Source organism: Gossypium hirsutum, chromosome D06, assembly GCF_007990345.1.
Source record: "Gossypium hirsutum isolate 1008001.06 chromosome D06, Gossypium_hirsutum_v2.1, whole genome shotgun sequence".
NCBI classification, from domain to species: domain Eukaryota; kingdom Viridiplantae; phylum Streptophyta; class Magnoliopsida; order Malvales; family Malvaceae; genus Gossypium; species Gossypium hirsutum.
Genome location: NC_053442.1, coordinates 12,962,325 through 12,982,623, shown reverse-complemented (window position 1 = coordinate 12,982,623; position 20,299 = coordinate 12,962,325). Strand labels below are relative to the sequence as shown.

Sequence of the window (20,299 nt, the reverse complement as noted above, 5' to 3'; positions counted from 1 at the left end):
GTTTTAGAAAACAAATTAAGGACGTACTAAGGGCACTGGGAAAACTTAATGAGTGTACTTAAGAAAAAAAATTAAAAAGCAAAGGACTTGCTTTAAATATCTTCGTTCTGACTTCTTTGTTTAATTAGATTTGTTTCATGTAATCACTTTAAATAGTAGCATTCAATCAACTCAGATACTTGCACCTTCTTCATCTCAAATTGCAACCTTTATTTTGTATATAAAAAAAAACCTCTACCTCCATTTGTCTTATCATATGATTCCTGGCTAGTTTTCCCAATGATTATTAATATAGAAAAAGAAATTAAATTCAATTTTAATTTGACAATATGGGATAACAATAAAATCTGTGAAGGAGAAAAAAAAAGAAGCAATCAATGGAGACGTGAGAATCATAAAATGTCACATACAAGCACTAGCTATAGCTAATCACATTGAAATGGATGCAACGCATGCACCTTGTTTCTTTATCTCACATTGAGACCAAAAATAATCATTAAACATATATATATAGTACAAGAAAGAAAAGACATGAAAAGGACTTCCATCACAATCCAAGTCAGAGCTACAGCTGTTGTGGCATGTTTAATGTGCAAAGCCCCTTCATATATTTGTTTCTTTGAAGCATAGAGTGATTCACTTACATTTAAAATAATATATATACACACAGCTCTTGCATGGTAGTTTCTAGTGTATTTGGGGACATATATACTTCATAAAAGACTGACTATAATTATGACAGACACAATCATATTAAATAATCACCCTAAATCAGGGTAACTTTAGTGTGAGTAGGTGAAAGAAGAGCAGTGTGAAAAAGAGTTCAACTAATGATGTGTGGCTTATTAAAGGGGAAAAAAAGAAAGATAAAGAAAAAGTGGGTTGTTTCCTTGAAAAAAAAACAAAGGGAAACCTGTTATGCTACAGAGCTGAATCATTCTTTACCAAGCCTTGCATTAACAATGAAAATGGCATGTAATGCAGGAAACCATAAACAAAAAGGGCCACGTTGCAAAGTTATTCTCTCAAACTACAATTTCATCATCAATCATCAATCTAAGCCTTTTAACGAATTGCTTTGAATAATTTATCCACAAACCCAACTGCATAGAATACATGAATATAACAATGTCAGAATATGCTGAAGCCTCTTCGTCCATCTACACAAAACCATACATCTATGTTTAAAATAACAAAGAAATAAAGGTGACATGAAACGAGCAAACTTATCAAGCATAAACCAGGCAACTTTGGCCATATGGTACATAAACTACAAACTGAGAAAATTTCCAAAATCTACGTAGTATGGTTTCTCAAATCTCTGCTTGATAAGAATAAGGATTGTATCAGCCAATAGACAGACAAATGTGTTGAATGCGATTAAACCTTATCTCACCTGGAGTCTTCATTTCCCTTGTAGTACTCATGTCCAACACATTCAGACATGAGTAAGAGGTGACGATCCTCTACAAATATGAAAATACTTGATAAAGAGTTGAGTATACATGTGTTGGACACATTTGTATATGCCACTCACTCCCCAGTCCGGGTAACATAGGTTAAACCAATAGCAGCCTCAATCAATATTTGTATACATATTTTATATATCAGATAACTACAAATCGAACCTTTATGAAACAAGCTAAAGCTTCTTGGATTGGCTCACGCTGGTACATGCCACAGAGTACAAAGCTTGAAAATGCTAAAGTTGTCATATAAAAGATCTGCATAAGCACACAAAAAAAATAAGTCCAGCTGCATCCATTTGAACACAATAACCAAATGTCCAAATCAATTGTAAACTAAATATAGTGAATAAAAAACCCACATACAAACAGACAAAGGGCAAAGCTAAACTGAAACTCACTCCAGCAATGCTTTCAAGAACTGCTCCATTGTCTGAATTTGCATACTCCACGACGATTTTCAGTAAAAGAATCACGAATGGACTGGAGCATGGAACATACAGCAGGAACGCTGCCCAAATCTTCATTATGTTCCTATAAAGATAATACATATAGCTTGAGTATTTTGCTAGACATGAATTTGAGTTTGTTTTTGTTTGTGTGCATGTCTGTGACAGGGAGAGAGGTAATACCACTTCAGAAAGACGCTCATCGAAACCCATAGAATTTGTGTTGCTGGGCATGAAAATTTTTCTATAAGCTGTTCTCAAACTCTTAATCTAGAACCTTGCACAAAAAGGAAAAAAAAAAGTATAGCACTTTAAACAGGTGAGCAAATTAAATGGAACTACAAAAAAGGGTAGAAATTTCATATCCATATGCATCAAGGGTATGGAATATAAATGATGAACAATCTAAAACAGATATAGAAAAATGACTACCAATAGCATTAATAAAATTGTGCTAAAATATAATTCCAAAAGGCTGCCACTGACACCCCCGAAGCAATAAAAGGTCAAAAGATACTAGCACTTACGATGTTTAAAAACTTAAACATGTTGATTTTAACAGCAAAGGAAGCAAGTATAAAGTAGAAACTAGCATCTTCTAATCTTGATAGATTGTAGCATTACTCCAAATTTAATGAGTTCCCTCTTAATATCATTCATCAATTTATGGATAAGTTATCTTACAATTTCTGTCATTTCTAAATGTTTTCCTTGGAGTGTCAACTCCATAAGATACACTTTGGAGAAAGGCATACCATAATATTGCCTTCTGGCCTACAGCAGTCGGTCTTGTGGCAAATATCAAACATCTTCATAGGACGGTGAAAGCATACACAACTCAAGAAATGAAGGCAGGAATACAAACCGAAGTAAATGCAACTTAGAATAGTTTCAGGCTGCACAAAATGCAGGTAGCTAAAAACCTCAAGCAAAATCCAGATGACAATGATATGAGATTTTAATTGGTGGAAGACTACATCAACAAATAAAGGAACCTTTTCAACTAACGTCTTATCTATCTTACACTAATAGTATGATAGAACTAAACTATAAGCCATCATAATAAAAGTTGAATTTTTCCAACAACCTCTGTGACTTGGAATCCACAACGCCGAAGACCCTCAAAATTCAAACCACGAAGCTCAGCTCTATCTCCAGAAACCATCATGTACTTTGGGACATCTTGCGAAACCTTCATGCATAGAAATGAATAGCAAACATGGTTCAATTCTTTTTGTAAATGCAAAAAGAAAATGCTTAAAAGTCTTCGGCACTATGATTGAACTGTCCTACAGGTGGACTACGCTACTAGTGGGCTTAATTAGCATCTTTTTGCAGTGTAGGTCATGTATGCAATCATACCACTGATCCACCACCGATGAAAGAAAATGAGCCAATATAACAAAATTGATGAACAACAGTAGCTCCTCCAGTGTGCACATAGTCCTACATTGTAGCACTTGAATCAAGTTCTAAGCAGAGACTGTTGTCTACAAGAGAAAAATGCAGAATGACTCCAACAAACATTAAGAAGACTTACCTCCACGATGACATGTCCTGCCAGGAGAGTGGTATTAGCAAATATATTATTGTTACCAATTTTGCAGTCATGTGCAATATGACAAGACCCCATGATGAGATTGTTATCACCAATAACCTGATAAGACAGCTAGTTAAGAAAGGGAAGAAAAGGACTAGAGAATATACACATGTTTCTTACTATGATATAAGTAAACAAATACGTGGTTATTTTATATTCTTATTTACCGTTCTATCACGTGACTTTGAAGATCGGTGGATTGAAGTAAATTCTCTGATCTCATTGTTGTCCCCAACATCAAGAAAACATTCATCCCCTAACTAATACCACAGAAATACAAGGACAAGATCATATTTTTTTTGCTAAAGTTTAACATTTGAAGCATAGTGCATCAATGTTGTCGATATGTACATGCGAGATACATCTAGTCATTAGCAGCATGCAATTGATTATGCACCAAAAGCATAATAAGATAAGTTACCTTGTACTTCATGTCTTGGCATTTAATACCAACCACGGCATGATGCCCGATGATGTTATTGCATCCTATTACAGTATGCCCAGGAAGTTCATCACCAACCACCGCACCACTGCCTGATAAAGTTTAGTACTTAAATAAATTACAACATAAAATATATATATTTCTAACAGAACCTTACAAAGAAGATGAAAAAGCAGCCAAATAAAACTCACGTCATCAAAACGCAGTGGCTCCCCAATTCTGTATTCCCAAAAATATGGCTGGAAGGATGCATTTGACACCCATTTCCTAGTTTTGCCGAAGGACCAATTGTACATAAAGGACCTACTGAAACACCCTGTGCCATTAATTTCGAAATTTTAGTGAACCTATAGACTATAGCTAAATGAAAAGGCAATTAGAGAAGTATATCTCTTTATTACACCAATAAATTAAGCTGCTTTGAAGTAAAAAAAAAAAAGCTTTGAAAGTTTTACCCTTATTTATTCTTCTGGGTTGATTTAATCTTGGTATCAAAAGACAATTCAACAAGAACCATTGGTAAAGGAGCAAATTGATTGACAGGGAAAAGCCAACAAAGAACTTAGGTTTTACAGTCAAAACAAATCACAGATTTCTGATACATGAACACCAGTGCCTCTTAAGAGAAAAGAAAGCGGCAGCTATTAAACAAAGAAGAGAGAGTAGAAAACAAAGCACCTGGCCAATCACAGCATTGGGATGAACAATTGCAGTGGGGTGTATAAAGCTCGTCCCCTCCTTTTTCTCTTCGAAAACATCTGTTTCACAATCACATACAGAGAAGAAGCCCACTCAACAAGTTGTTCAATCTTCATATTATGATATATTAAAGAGAGAGGAAGGGTTTACAGTGGAGAGTTGTAGAGAGGCGCTGCAAAGATAGTGAAGTGAGAGAAGAACTTAAAGGCCTTCGAAACTTGAGCAGCGAATTCATAGATTTTCGCTCTCAGTCTTTGGCAATAGCTGATATTTTTCCGACCTGTTTTATTTTTTGAACTTTTAACAGAGTTGAAAGTTAGAATGTTTTCGCTTCGGCCGCTATGTTGTTGCCTGCTTTGTGAAAGAGGTTTGACCTGTCTTGTCCTCTTCATCCCAGATTTTACTCGTTTGTAGCGTACTATTTTACTCACATTAAATCTAGACTGTTCGTTTGTCCGACTGGACGCTTGATGTATGGAAGGAGATCCACATTTGACCTCAAAGAACTCGGTTATTGAGGCCCAGTAATTCTCGGACTACGGCCTACACGAGGCCCAGTAATTGATAAGATTCAATTCATTAAATTCTACCAAAAATGTGATTTTCTTATGTTCTGTATTTATTTATTTATGATATAAAATGGTGAATTTGCATCAATGATCTTTGAAATTGGCCGAAGATTAGGAATTAGTTAGGTGTCGGTACGAAGAATGACATTGAACCGTTTGGATTTAGAATCAGTACGGATCGTTTGAACTGACAATTGAACTGAGTTTTATTATTTTTTAATACTTTTTATTGTTTTAAAATTTTTATAATTTTTTTATCGAACTAATTGGACTGATCAAACCAACAAACCAATGGTCTGACCGATTCAACTATTGCTCTGGTTTTAGAAATATTAGTTTGCATTTGAGATTATGTGTCAAATAATATACTTCATGAAATATTAAAGGTGTGGTAAGATGTGTTGAGTCCATATATTTTATGAAAGAAATTTATTTGTAAAATGATTTTCATAATTTTATGGTGAATTTTCATTTGGAAAAATAAATATCAGAATTTTTAAATTTTCATTGGAAGGAAGTATTTTTTATTATTTAAATTCTCTTTTCAAATTTTAAGGTGGAATTTGTGCTTTGTTGATAGAGAGTTTCAATAAGGGAGGAGATAAGGAGAAAGTAGTTATGACAGGAGGGTCGGTTCACCTGTGACATGTCACAAACTGTGGGTCAAAGCTTGTGACCAATACGCATAAAACGCCCCATAGAGTTCAATTTATTAAACGGGGTTCATTTGACCCACATGAATTGACTTGATTCGTGGAACTCGTGGAGAAACCCATCTACTTGAAGCCTTGATAGCCTAGTGAAACACTCCAGTAAAACTAGAGTTATCAGGGTAAATAGTGTAAATCCTAAATGATAAGATTGTATAGAGCTTAAATCCCTTACGACTCTTAACTGTAGATGGGAAGTAATCTTAGCCGTTAATGTAAATCGATCTGTACTGTTAAATTTGGAGGAGTTCAACTATCAATAGAGGTTTCCCCCTTCATTTGTAATCATTTTATTCTTTCTGAGTTAAATAATATTAAGAGCGTTTACTCAACCACTTGGTGTGCATTTTTTTTTTGTAACTATTCTGCTCTTTTAAGTTTATTTTGTCTTTGAGATTGCTTCCGCTATATTTTCAGTGCCTTAGAGGAATTCTGCGAGAATCCTCACTTTGCGAGAGTTAGTTGACTTAGGTGCATTTGAAGTGAAGAAATCACTTAAGGGCATGCGGATTGTGAAACGAAAGGTCTAGCCCTGTGACAGTTAGTATCAAAGCTAAGGTTGCGAAGGCATTGTTCAAGACGTCAAAAGAAGTTGTTGATCAGAATGAGTCAATGGAGACCCGTGGAAGGGTCAGGAAAATAAGTCGATCGAGGGATATGTTGTCGACTTTAAATGGTAGAGTGGCCAAACTTGAAGGCTCTAACGGTGATGTGAAGGAGACCCTCGAGGAAGTTGATGAGTGTAACACAGAGCTGGAAACGAGGCATCATCAGCTCAAAGACCAAGTAGCAAGGGCCTTCAGTGACAATATGGATGCAAGGGATCCTAAATAAAATTTTGGGTGAGGTAACTAAGAAGAATGATACTCTCGAGGCTATGGTGTCAACCTTGAAGGAACAGCTTAAGGAGCTCAAAAGGGAGCTCAATATCTACAAATTTTCTTTTGGTAATAGGGTGTTGGCTGCGACATCTATGCCTAAGATAGATATCCCATTGCTGAAAGAGTTCAGTGGGATGAGGTCCAAAAAGGATGTAAAGAACTTCTTGTGGGGGATGGGGCAATACTTTCGTGCTAAAGGAATCATGAATGATGCTACTAAGGTAAATATTTATGCCATGTATTTTATTGATGTTGCTTGGTTATGGTGGTGTCGCAGGTCCATAGATGAAAGACGAGGTGGTACTGCTATTGGGACTCGACACGAGTTCCATAGAGAATTCAAGGCACAATTTTACCTAGAGTATGCCAAGGATGAGACTCGAGCTAAGTTGCGTCGGCTTATGCAACAACTCACAGTAAAGGAGTATGTACGGGAGTTTAGCGAACTCATGCTCTAGATTTTCGATTTAGGTGAGAATGAGACATCTCATTTAAGGATGAGTTAAAGTCGTGGACGTGTAACGCTTAGGTTTGTGCAAGTGTACACAGTCGTTATCAAGTAATAAAGTAAGTAATAGAGTTATTATCTCCACAAGGACTATGTATGTTAATAAAGTAATTATAAAATTAAAGTTAACAATTTGGTGATAAAAATAATTTGAGTGATGATGATTAAGTTAAATTGAATTATCTAAATGCAAGATGATCTCCAATACAATTTAATCTAAATGTAAAGTATGAGATGAGATGTATGAAATGAGTTTAGCAGCAAAAACACAAAATTCAACAATCAATAACGTGAATATGCTACGATAATTACACTATTCAACTTAGTTTATTTTTCTCATGCTTAACAGTGTTCGAAAAATATTCCATGACAACTCGATCTTTCATAAGTTTGGAAACCAAATTAAGTCCTTTCAGAATCTTTTACTTAATAAAATATGCATTTTACTGACCATATTAAACTAAAGGTTTCCTAAAATTCATGTGAAGTAATAAGGACGGATCAGGTTTGAAACAATTTAATCACATAAATCTAAAAACTATGCAAGATAATAGAGCTTGTCAAAGTTATTATGAGCCTTCAATTTAGTCGGATCAGGATCTAAATTAAGCATGCACTTTTCAATTATTGTGTCCATTAGCCGTCATCTAGACAAGATCGCTTAGTTAATTCAAATGCATCCAATCACGTATGAATGAAATACATACTTGAATTTAATTGAAAACATGATCGACTGAGGCACAAACACTATAAACATGATTTAACAAACTTCATTGAATAAGTACAATCATCCTAGCTCAACAGATTTAAGCTACCATTGTTGATGACAAGATCATGAAACACATTGCAAACATATTTAAATCAAAATAGCAAAGTAAAGAAAGAATAAACTCTGTTCAAATCGGTAGTCTTGAGAACTCTGAATGAAGATGTTTTCCTTCGATCCTCATGTTACTCCTTTGCTAATGGATCCTTAAGTGGCCAGCCAAGAGACAACCTTATCACAGCTTTTTTTGGCTAAAGTGATATGCGTGGAAAGAAGGAAGAAAATGAGAGAATGAAAAAAATGAATGGATGAGTAATGAATGAACGAATGATGGATGATTTTTAGGATTAAGGGATGAATGAAAAGGTGAGAGGAGTGTGGTATTTATACTTGAGGTTAGTGGCTGAATTTACTAAAAATGGCGTCAAAGATCCCTTGGTTCTCTACCATTAATGGTCCGCCATAACAAGTGGAACTGAGGGTGAGTTGGTTGATGGATTTAAGCATGGAATCATGTTAAATTTAGCCATAGAGTGGACGGTTTCTTGAGCAATCTTCATGTTCTAATTTTTAATGATTTTCAAAGTGTAGGGACCTCCAAATAATTTTCCCAAATTTGATATTTAGGCAGCCACAAACTTGTGCAGAATTTGGGCTTGACTCCCTCTTGTTGGACGGTTTAATAACCCAATAAATAACCTGACATATCCACCATGTATCATCACTTAAACTGGATCAAATTAATATCCTTATGACCCAATTTTGCATGGTTTTGTCATCCAAGTAGGGTGGATTTGTTCATGTCCATGTAAGAATTGTACTGAGCTCCATATTATATCACTTCATGGTCCCACTGCATTATTAAAACATAACACATTAATAAATAACATAAAAATAATTTAATTTATGCACAAAATTCATATAATAAAACACAAATTTGCATATTTCATAAATTCATGTTCAAGATTGAGATTTAAGCAAAATTCACTAAATTCATTAACAAATGCTCGGGATTAGTGTTATTTTTAAGTAAAATATGGTAAAAACGACTAGAAAAACCCTATACAATTTAGAGTTTACACACTTCCAAACTTAATCCATTGCTCGTCTCGAGTATGTTTCATGTAGAGCACAACTTTTGCTAAGGCAATTTTGCAATAAGATTAAGCAGCATCAATCTTTGTACATAACCATGCACCAACAAAATGATGTTCACGAACTCTTTTCATTGATAAGTCACTTATATGCAAACATTATTTCAAAATTTTATTCTATATGCGGGAAAATTCTAATATAAGTTATAGAGTACATGCTTTTCAAGATCATACATAACATTCACCATTCGATCAAAGTTTCCTTATCAATCAAACAAAGCAATCACAAGGTCTAATTAATTGTCCTCATATGTTGAACTTAGCACTTCCTCTCCACTAATGTAGTTGGCATAATTATCCAAATCAATAGATCTTTTATAAGTTGTAATGGGGGCTAAGCTTAAAGTAAGGATAAAGAGAAATGAATTTTAGGTTCAATAATCTTAACCCTATATTTGCCTTAGATCAATTCGAGGTACATCCTTCCTGCTAATGAGTTTTTACCCCCCCAAACTTAATTTTGAAACATATGCCCAATATTTCTCAATACTTTACGTATTTATTTTTCTCTTTTTGCTTAACATTTGAATAGAGCTTTTTTTTTTGAAACATATGAAGAACATGTACATCTTTTTTTGTAATTTTCCTTGATATTTGCTCACTAACACAAGTATAGTTAAGATAGGTTCAAAAATAAGATAAAATTTAAAAATATGGTAGTATGGATTATAATGTAGGTAAATAACAATAAAATAGTCTTTAAGGCAAAAATTAAGGTTTCAAGGGTCAAATTTATATAGGCTAGGCTTGAAAAGCTTAAACGATCCAAATAAAATGTGTCTAAATCATGTTTAGATTCTTATGCCTCCTAGGATTTTGCCTCAAGAAAGTTACTAAGTCGATTCTAAAAACTTAATCCTTCATGCATGTTTATTTTAAAAGAAGTTCAATTCTCGTGGTAAAAGGCTACATAATACCTAAAAATACACAACCAATCCATAACTCAAGATAACATAAAAAAACTCAGATAAAATCAGAAACCATGTTTGCATTTAGACTAACTTATGAACAAAAATTATTTCTGAATATTCATTTATTTTAGCATACTTATATTGAAAAGATTGAAACATACTTGGAAATTTAAAAATTTATGCAAATATTGCCTTACCCCCTTTAAAAAGAAGCAATTTCCTCGTTACAAAAACAAAGCAATGAATAAAAATTGAACACCAGGTAAGATAGCAAGAAAGAGGTGAGTCACGAATACTACTTAAATACCAAATCTTTCTCAACAATCCAATCCTAGACATTTTCATTCACATTACCACATCAATTCATTTTTTCTCTAATGAAGAGACATTGACCTTATTTTATTCATGCTTGCAATATCTTATTTATTATACGAAAGCAACATACTAACTAACGAATAGAAATAAACGCCTAAAAATAAATACTAAGGATAAGAAATTTCCCCATTTTTATTTGTTTCATCCTTCATGTCTTTTTCCTTTTCCCTTCTTTGTCGCACTCAGTCCCACAGTCTTCTCTTGCCATGTCTTGAAGATATGATCTGGGAACTCAGGAACAAAAGTGTTAAAGATATTTTTAAGAGTATTTTGTATGGAATCATATCTAACTTTTGCATATCTCCAGTAAACTTGTTGTTGGTTATGCATGAATTTCTATATATCCATCTTAGTTGAAAATTTTGAATTCTTTATAGTGTTTGAGGAAGTAGGAATAGTCAACTCAAGATTAAAATTTGGCTCCAATGGTTCAGCAACATTTGGCTCCACCCTCAATTCAGGGTTGTTTGGTTCCTCTTCAGTTTCTATTTCTTCTATCTCATCTACTGAGTCATCTTCCGATTTAGATTTGGTTGATGACCCTTATGATTCTAGTTCATTTGGCTCATTTGGTTCAACTTGGTTTAATAATCCAACATTCTCCACTAACCTCTCAAGGTCATGCCTTGTTATACAACCTTGAACATAACGGTCCTTTAGGTTTGCTTTCGATCTTACTTGGGCTCTCAAGCAAAGCGAAGTAATAAATGATGGAATGTAGGCACTTCTTTCCTTTTTCCTAGCACAGTCTTGTATCTCCTTAAGAATAATTCTCCCAACATTGATAGACATTTTTGTCATAATTACATACAACAAAAACATTTGTTCCATCGAGATGGTGGAACTATGTGAGATAGGCATAAAGCTATATCAAATAAATAAAATCATACCTTAGCCACTAGATTTAAATATTCTCTTCGGCAAGAATGACTATCATACTTTCTTATAATCCATTGGGATCCCAGATTTGTAACCACATTAAGAACTTGTTGAAGAAAATCTCAATTGATATTCGTCATCATGGCAGAGTACTCATATTCTTCAACATCAGGTAACTTAAACAAATCATTAATGGATTTAAAGGGGGTACCTTCTTTTTATGAACAATAACTTCATTAGCATCTGGCGTGGTCAAGTTGGCATATAACTCTCGCACTAAATTTTCATCAGGCATTGAACGTGCATCACAGAATTGCTCCCAATTTAAAGCATTAATTGTCTTTCGAATTGAAAATGGCATAACCATCTTGTCATTGCTCTCTAAATTGAAACTTTTTTTCTAGCATCATGGGTTGATTCTTGAAGATTGAATCAAAATTTTCCCTTGCTTCCTTATCTTGAATCATAATTAGATTTTCGGAAAAAGTCTTGGAAGATCTAGTTCTTTTGTGAGACATGATATTTTTCTCGAAAAATAGGTAGAATTTTGGCAAAAGGAAGGGGAAAGAAATCGTCAATGTGTGTGGTAGAGGTTTACGACGGTGATGGATTTGAAATAGTAGCGAGCTTGCAGTAGCGACGGGCTTACAGCGGCGATAAGACTGCTCCGGCAACGATATTGCTACGGCGATAAGAAAGACTTGCAACAAGGAAAGAAAATTAGGGAAAATTTTCGAGATTTGATGCTAACGACAAAGAGGAATGGAATGGGTGGCTAGGGTTTACTTGAATGGTTATGAAAAATATGATGGTATGAAGGGGTTTATATAGTGATGGATTAGGGAAAATTTGTAGAAAAATTTTAGCTACAAGCAATTACTTGGGCGGCAAGGTAAGAAGGGAAGGGAAAAGCGATGGTAAAATTAGGGTTTTGGGACCCTATGGACCTAGTGGGTAGATTTCTCCTCTTCACTATTCTAAGCCTCAAGCCCAAACTACAATTATTTGCTAAACTGAAAAAAATAAAACTATACTAGAAAAATAAATTAATTAGTACTTAGGCCAAATTGATCCCCTTATTAAATATAAAAATTAAAATTAAAATTGCAAAATTAAAATTTTAAACTTTTAGATTACTTAGAAAATTTCTTCTTCAAAAATTACATCAAATTAATATCCTAGGAAAGGTTGGAGGGGTAAAAAATGGTCCCGCTTAAGTTTCAATCTCCTTAAAAAAACTTAATTTAATGTATTAATTCAAGAAAATAATTTCTAAGTATGTCATTTATTAAAAATAAACACATAAAAATTAAGGGTCTATTAAATTGAATAAGGTTTCAACTTGCTCAACTTCACATTCCCAATAATGTTTGAGACGTTGACCATTAACTTTAAACATACCTCCCTTATTGTTGTACAATTCTACCGCTCCATATAGGTAAACTTTATAGATGGTATAAGGTTCTTTCTATTGGTATTTGATCTTCCTTGGAAATAACCTTAGCCTCAAATTAAACAATAATACTTTCTGTCCTTCTCTAAATTCACGAGGTTGTATACGGTTTTTATGCCATCTCTTAGTATTTTTTTTATACATCTTGGCATTCTCGTATGAAAATAACCTCAACTCCTCTAACTCATCAAGCTGTAACATTCTTATCTCACCGGCTTGTTTAGATCCAAATTTAATTGCTTTAAAGCCCAGTGAGCTTTATTCTCCAACTCAAGTGACAGATGACACTCCTTCCCATTGACTAACCGATAAGGATTCATTCCTAACGGTGTTTTAAAAGCAGTTCGATAGGCCCATAAAGTATCATCGAGCCTTCGAGACCAATTTTTTCTATTAGGTTACACTACCTTTTTAAGGATTCCTTTGATCTCACGGTTCACCCATTCAACTTGCCCATTTGACTGTGGATGATAGGTAATGGAAATCTTGTGTTTCACATTGTACTTGTCAAGCAACCACTTAAGCCATTTGTTTACGAAATGAGATCTTTCATTGCTAATTTTAGCTCTAGGAGTCCTAAACCATGTGAACACATACTTTTGTAGGAATCGAATGACTACCTTAGCATCATTCGTTGGGTATGTCTTGGTTTCAACCCACTGGGATACGTAATCAACAACTACCAAGATATACTTGTTACCATAAGAAGAATAAAACGGGCATATAAAAAAATGCCCAACACTTCAAATAATTCTACCTCTAAAATGTTTGTTAAGGGCATTTCATTCCTCCTTGATATGTTTTTGGTCCTCTGACATCTATCACAACTTTTCACATATGCATACGCATCCTTAAAAACTATAGGCCAAAAGAATCATACTTGTAAGATCTTCGCTGCAGTGCGAAAACCTCCAAAGTGTCCCCCACTCGAAGATGAATGGAAGTAGTAAAGAATCTCATCATTTCACTTTCGGCTACACACTTCCTAATTATGTTATCTGCACATTATTTAAACAAAAACGGATCCTCCCAAAATAGTACCGACTACTGTGAAGGAATTTCTTCCTTTGGTGGTATGTCATTTCTTGAGGAATTATTCCACATGCTAAATAACTCGCATAATCAGCAAACCAAGGTATTTCATGAATTCGGTTTACCTCAAAAATATGCTCATCTGGAAAAGTCTCATTAATTGGAACAAGTGAATGAGTTACCTCATTTTGTTCCAATCTCGACAGATGATCGGCTACTTGATTTTCAACACATTTTCTATCCTAGATCTCAAAGTCAAATTCTTGGAGTAAAAGTATCTATCAAATCAACATCGGCTTATCATCTTTCTTCATGAGTAAGTATTTAATGGCCGCGTGATCAATAAATACTGTGACTTTCATACCTATGAGATAAGAACGAAACTTGTCAAAAGCAAAAACTTTAGCAAAGAGCTCTTTTTCAGTTACAGTGTAGTTAAGCGAGGGTCATGTCAAAGTTCTGCTTGCATAGTAAGGTGAAATACTTTATTCCTTCTTTGACCCATCACAGCTCCAATAGCAAAATCATTTGCTTCACACATTAACTCAAAAGTGAGTTCCAATCAGGTGTAACAATTATTGGGGCTGAGATTAACTGATTTTTCTACTCTTTAAAAGGTTTTAAACATGTATTGTTAAAATCAAAATTGTATTTTTCTCTAATAGCATAGACAAAGGTTTAGAAATTTTTGAAATATCTTTTATAAACCTTCGGTAAAAATCGGCATGGCCTAAGAAACTTCAAACTCCTTTCACACTAACTGATGGTGGTAATTTCTCAATTACATCCACTTTCGCATTATCAACTTCGATCCCATTTTTGGAAATTTTGTATCCTAAAAAAATTCCATCATTAACCATAAAATAGCATTTCTCCTAGTTAAGAACAAGATTTGTTTCATTGCATCTCTTTAGTACCGTAGCCAAATTACTTAAACAAGCATCATAAGTATTACCAAAAATATAAAAAAAAATCATTCATGAAAACCTCAACAAAATTTTTAACCATATCAGTAAATATTGCCATCATGCATCGCTGAAATGTGGCGGGTGCATTACATAAACTGAAAGGCATTCACCTAAATGCAAACGTACCGTAAGGGTAAGTAACAGTAGTTTTATGTTGGTCTTTCGGGGCTACAACTATTTGGTTGTATCCCGAATATCCATCTAAGAAACTATAATATTCGTTACCTGCCAGTCAATCTAACATTTGATCCATAAAAGGCAACAAAAAATGATCCTTCCGAGTGGCTTTGTTCAATTTTATGTAATCAATACAAATTCTCCAACCCATGATAGTTCTCGTCGAGATTAACTCATTACGTTCATTCTCAACAATTGTAATTTCGCCTTTCTTGGGTACGCACTATACCGGACTTACCCATGAACTATCTGAGATGGGGTAGATAATTCTCACATCTAACCATTTGATCACTTTCTTTTGAATTATCTCTTTCATGATAGGATTGAGTCTCCTTTGCCCATCGATTCTACCTCTTTCGCCATCCTCTAAGATAATCTTGTGCATACAAAAGGAATGGCTTATACCTCGAATGTCAGCAATGGTTTAGCAAATCGCCTTTTTAAACTTCTTTAAAACTTCGATTAGCTACTCTCTTAGTGTTCTGTTAATTCTGCTGAAACAATCACAAACAAAGTAGACAGTTACCTAGATAAATGTGTTTCAAAATGGGAAGGAAGTACCTTAAATTCGAGTTTGGGCGGTTCCTCGATTGACAACTTTGGTTATGTAAATTCCTAGACTTCCAATTCTAGCGGTTTAAACCGTGCTGGTTGAGCATATCTCTTCAGATTGTCTTCCATCGAACCCATGTTTTCATTACCTTCTTCATCCTCCAATGGCTCAAACCCTAAATTATTCTCAATTGGGTCTTTAAAATTATTCTCCCATTCCATAGAAACTAAAGTTTCAAGCTCCTCCATCACTGAACATTATTCTGTCAGATCGGGAAATTTCTTTGCTTTCAAAACATTAAATTTTACCTGATTGTCTTGAACTCTCATGGTGAGTTCGCCTTTTTGCATGTCTATCAATGTTTTTCCCTTGGCTAGGAAAGGTCTCCCTAGGATGATCGACACTTCCTTATTTGCTTCAAAATCTAATATAATGAAATCAGCAAGAAAAATAAATTTATTGAATTTTACTAAAAAATCATAGATCTTTCCTTCGGGGTATGCTAAAGATCAATCTATTAGTTGAAGTGTCACGGTAGTAGGTCACACATATTCTATTCCTAATAGCTTGAAAATAGATTTGGGCATCAAGTTGATGCTTGCTCCTAAGTCACACAAAGCTTTACCATGGCAAGATTCTCCAATATTAAAGGGTATGGTAAAACATCCAAGGTCCTTCAGTTTCAGAGGTAGCTTGTTCTATAAGAACGCACTACACTCCTTCATTAAAGTGACAATATCATACTCATTGAATCTTTTCTTCTTTGAAAGAATGTCCTTCATAAACTTCACATAATTGGGCATTTGCTCTAAAGCCTCCACCAATGGGATGTTGATGTGCAGTTACTCTAGAACATCCAAAAAATTAATGAATTGCAGCTCCTATTTCTACTTATTTGGTTGGAACTTTTGAGGATACAAAGATGTTGAAACTTTGGGTTGAACTGGACAACTTTTTTGAGGAGATAAATCTGCATCCAAAAAAGATGTTGCTTTTTATAATTTATTGAGTTAAATTTTACCTCATCAAACTTTGTAAGTTCTAGCTCTACCGATGTAAGAATTTAAACTATTGATTGACTTTCCTTCCTCTCAACAGGTTCATCTTCAGTCACAACTATCTTGGGCTCCAAAGTCTTACCACTTCGTAACGCAACTACCTTGTAGTGTTCCTCACCTAAATTCCTTGGATTTTCTGTATCACTCGGCAAGTTTCCTTGCGGTTGATTACGAAGATTCGTAGCTCACTGACCAATTTGGTTCTCCAAATTTTTCAATGTTACTGCTTGGCTTTGGATTAAGGCCTTATTCTTCGCCGTGTACACCTTCAACAAGTTCTTCAAACTATTTGATGATTCACCTTGTAGAGGTTTTGGAGCTTGTTGATTAAACCCTTGGGCTTGACTTGGTCTATACTGAATGTAGTTGTTCAACCCTCCTCCTTGGTTACTCCAAGAAAAGTTCGGATGATTACATCATGAAAGATTGTAAAAGTTGGACTGTGATCCTTGTCCACTTCTATTTTAGTGTTGATTCCCCACGAAGTAATTCCTTAAATCTTTCAAACGCCTCATACAAGGATTCGTCATCCAATTCTGAAAAAATGGTTATCTCATTTCACAACTTAGCATTTTTTCTTGGTGGAAACTACTTAACCAAAAATCTTTCTTCTAATTCTTGCAATGTAGATATTGAACTTGGCGGATATAAATTAAGCCGTACTCGTTCTTAATCTCGCAATGAGTATGGAAACTGTTTCAACCTCAATGCATCTTAAAAGAATTGCTAACCTCAATGAATAATCAAAGGTGAAAGTGTTGATCTTCCGTGGGCATACCACTGAATTGGCCCACCATTTGGAGCATTTGAAACATCATAGGTTTCAATTCAAATTGGGGGGCCTCAATTTTTGGCCTCCTGATTTCAAGATTAAATTCAATGAAAAAGGGCACAGCGTACTGTCTTATGGCATGATCCCTATCATCAGCAGTAAAGATTGGATTGTGCACATGATTGGCTCCATTCCATTGTCCATCATTTTAATTTCCAAGGTCCATCTTGACGTGTGTTTGATCTGATCGTTCACGTCTTCTCTATCTAAATGTTCGCTCGATTTCAAGGTCTACGACTAATACATCGATAATTTGATCTATGCTCATCAACTTCTTAAAATAAATCACAAAAATGATAAAGAATAAAGAATTAATTAGTAAGGTTAGAAGTTAGATAAAAATGAAATAAAAACCAAATTGAAAAGAATAATTTTACGAAAATGATTAAGGCAACAGTCTCCAACAATGACGCTGAAAACTTGTAACACTTAGGTTTGTGCAAGTGTACAGAGTCGTTACCAAGTAATAAATTAAGTAAAAGAATTATCGTCTCTACAGGGACTGTGTATGTTAATCAAGTAATTGTAAAATTAAAGTTAACAATTTGGTGATAAAAATATTTTGAGTGATGATGATTAAGCTAAATTGAATTATCTAAATGCAAGATGATCCCTAATGCAATTTAATCTAAATCAAAGTATGAAACGTGATGTATGAAATGAGTTTAGTAGCAAAAACACAAAATCCAACAATAAATAATGGGAATATGCTAGGATAATTACACTATTCAACTTAGTTTATTTTTCTCATGCTTAACATGTTCGGAAAACATTCCAAAGAAACTCGATCCTTCATGAGTTTGGAAACCAAATTAAGTCCTTTCGGAACCTTTTACTTAGTGAAATATGCATTTTACTAACCATATTAAAATAAAGGCTTCTTAGAATTCATGTGACATAACAGAGACGGATCAGGTTTGAAACAATTTAATCACATAAATCAAATACTATGCAAGATAGTAGAGCTCGTTAAAGTTATTATGAACCTTTAATTTAGTTGGATCAAGATCTAAACTAAGCATGCACTTTTCAATTATTGTATCCATTAGTCGTTGTCTAGTCAGGATCTCTTAGCTAATTCAAATGCATCTAATCATGTATGAATGAAATACATACTAGAATTTAATTCAAAACATGATCGACTGAGGACCAAACACTATAAACATGATTTAACAAACTTCATTGAATAAATGCAATTATCCTAGCTCAACATATTTAAGCTAATATTGTTGATGACAATATCATAAACCACATTGCAAACATATTTAAGTCAAAATAACAAAGTAAAGGAAGAATAAACTCTGTTCAAATCGATAGTCTCGCAATCCGAATAAAGAAGTCTTCCTCCAATCCTCATGCTGCTCTATTGCTAATGGATCCTCGGGTGGCCGGCTAAGAGACGACCTTATCACAGTTTTGCTGGCTAAAGTGCTATGCGTTGAAAGAAGGAAGAAAATGAGAGAATGAAAAAAAAACAGATGAGTAATGAATGAAGGATGATGGATGATCTTTTGAACTAAGGGATGAATGAAAAAGTGAGAGGAGTGTGGTATTTATACTTGAGGTTGGTGGTTGGATTTACTAAAAATGGCGTCAAAGATCCCTTAGTTCTCTCCCATTAATGGCAGGCCAAAACAAGTGGAAATGAGGGTGAGTTGATTGTTTGATTTAAGTTGGAATCATGCTAAATTTAGTCATGGAGTGGATGGTTTCTTCAGCAATCTTCATGTGTTGATTTTTAATGATTTCCAAAGTATAGAGACCTCTAAATAATTGTCCCAAAGCTGATTTTTGGGCAGCCACAAACTTGTTCCGAATTTCGGCTTGACTCCCTCTTGTTGGACGATTTCATGACCCAATAAGTAACCAGATATGTCCACCATGTATCATCACTTAAACTAGGTCAAATTAACATCCGTATGACGCAATTTTGCATGGTTTTGCCATCCAAGTAGGATGGATTTGTTCATTTCCATTTAAGAATTGTACTAAGTTTCATATTCTATCACCTCTTGGTCCCACTGCATTATTAAAACATAGCACATTAATAAATAACATAAAAATAATTTAATTTATACACAAAATTCATATAATCAAGCGCAGATTTACATATTTCATAAATTCATGTCCATGATTGAGATTTAGGAAAAATTCACTAAATCCATTAACAAATGCTTGGGATTAGTGTTATTTTTAAGTAAAAAGGTGGTAAAAACAACTAGAAAAATCCTATACAATTTAGACTTTATAGGGCGAAGCAAGATTTGCACCGCCGAGAGGTCAAAGAACTTTCCAAAGATATGACCGTAGCGAAGTCCTTATTTGAGCTTGTTCTAAAGAGAAACAAGTTCGAGCTTTTTTAATATAGAGAAAGAGGCAATGGTGGGAGAGATGAAGTGTAACACCCTTTACCAGGTCTAGTTGTCGAACCTTAGTAATAGAATGCTACAGAAAAATAAAAATCAATTTCATGCAATTTATTATTCAAAATCTCAATTAAATATCAAAAAATTGCATATAATTAAGTATAACAAGGATTACAACCAAATTTGGTTTTATATCGAGCTTTCAAAAGCTTAAACCAACCTGGTATCAAACAGGGATGAATTTGAAACAAAGACAAAAAGATACGAAAATTCTATAAATAGGGGTCACACGATTGTGTTCCCTGACCGTTTGGAAGGCTAAGGCCGTGTAGGATGGGACACACAACCATGTGGGATGGGATACACGACTGTATGGGTAAGCCGTGTAACAATTTGATGTCGTGTGGGGCTGGAGACACACGGTCATGCGACCAACCGTGTAACTCACTGA

The 20,299-nt window shown here is 34.4% G+C and overlaps 1 protein-coding gene across 4 annotated transcripts; it reads right to left on the bottom strand.

The window, feature by feature from the left end:
- Positions 1-1,077: 1,077 nt before the first annotated feature.
- Positions 1,078-5,060, bottom strand: LOC107901128 (probable acyl-[acyl-carrier-protein]--UDP-N-acetylglucosamine O-acyltransferase, mitochondrial). 4 transcript variants are annotated; one of them, XR_001685141.2, is made up of 12 exons: positions 4,807-5,060; positions 4,636-4,715; positions 4,149-4,273; positions 3,937-4,045; positions 3,683-3,775; positions 3,456-3,572; positions 3,278-3,361; positions 3,003-3,107; positions 2,099-2,185; positions 1,868-2,000; positions 1,629-1,724; positions 1,078-1,466 (listed from the first exon to the last, which is right to left on the bottom strand). XR_001685141.2 is itself a non-coding variant. In XM_016827008.2 (11 exons), the coding sequence occupies exons 1-10, from the start codon at positions 4,889-4,891 to the stop codon at positions 1,881-1,883; spliced, it is 1,005 nt and encodes a 334-aa protein (XP_016682497.2). In that variant the 5' UTR covers positions 4,892-5,059; the 3' UTR covers positions 1,078-1,724; positions 1,868-1,880. The 4 variants fall into 4 exon arrangements, 2 of the variants coding, with proteins under 2 accessions (XP_016682497.2, XP_040951649.1); XM_016827008.2 differs by having other exon boundaries at positions 1,078-1,724; positions 4,807-5,059; XM_041095715.1 differs by lacking the exons at positions 4,636-4,715; positions 4,807-5,060 and adding an exon at positions 4,413-4,573 and having other exon boundaries at positions 1,078-1,724.
- Positions 5,061-20,299: the final 15,239 nt, after the last annotated feature.

What these genes read in the sequence shown, in the direction of transcription:
- LOC107901128 (XM_016827008.2), bottom strand. Translation starts at nt 4,891, where the DNA reads ATGAATTCGCTGCTCAAGTTTCGAAGGCCTTTAAGTTCTTCTCTCACT. An exon ending in GTGGATTCCAAGTCACAGAG is followed by an intron (nt 2,186 to 3,002) that starts GTTGTTGGAAAA and finishes GCAAGGTTCTAG; the next exon opens with ATTAAGAGTTTGAGAACAGC. An exon ending in ATGAGCGTCTTTCTGAAGTG is followed by an intron (nt 2,001 to 2,098) that starts GTATTACCTCTC and finishes TTATCTTTATAG; the next exon opens with GAACATAATGAAGATTTGGG.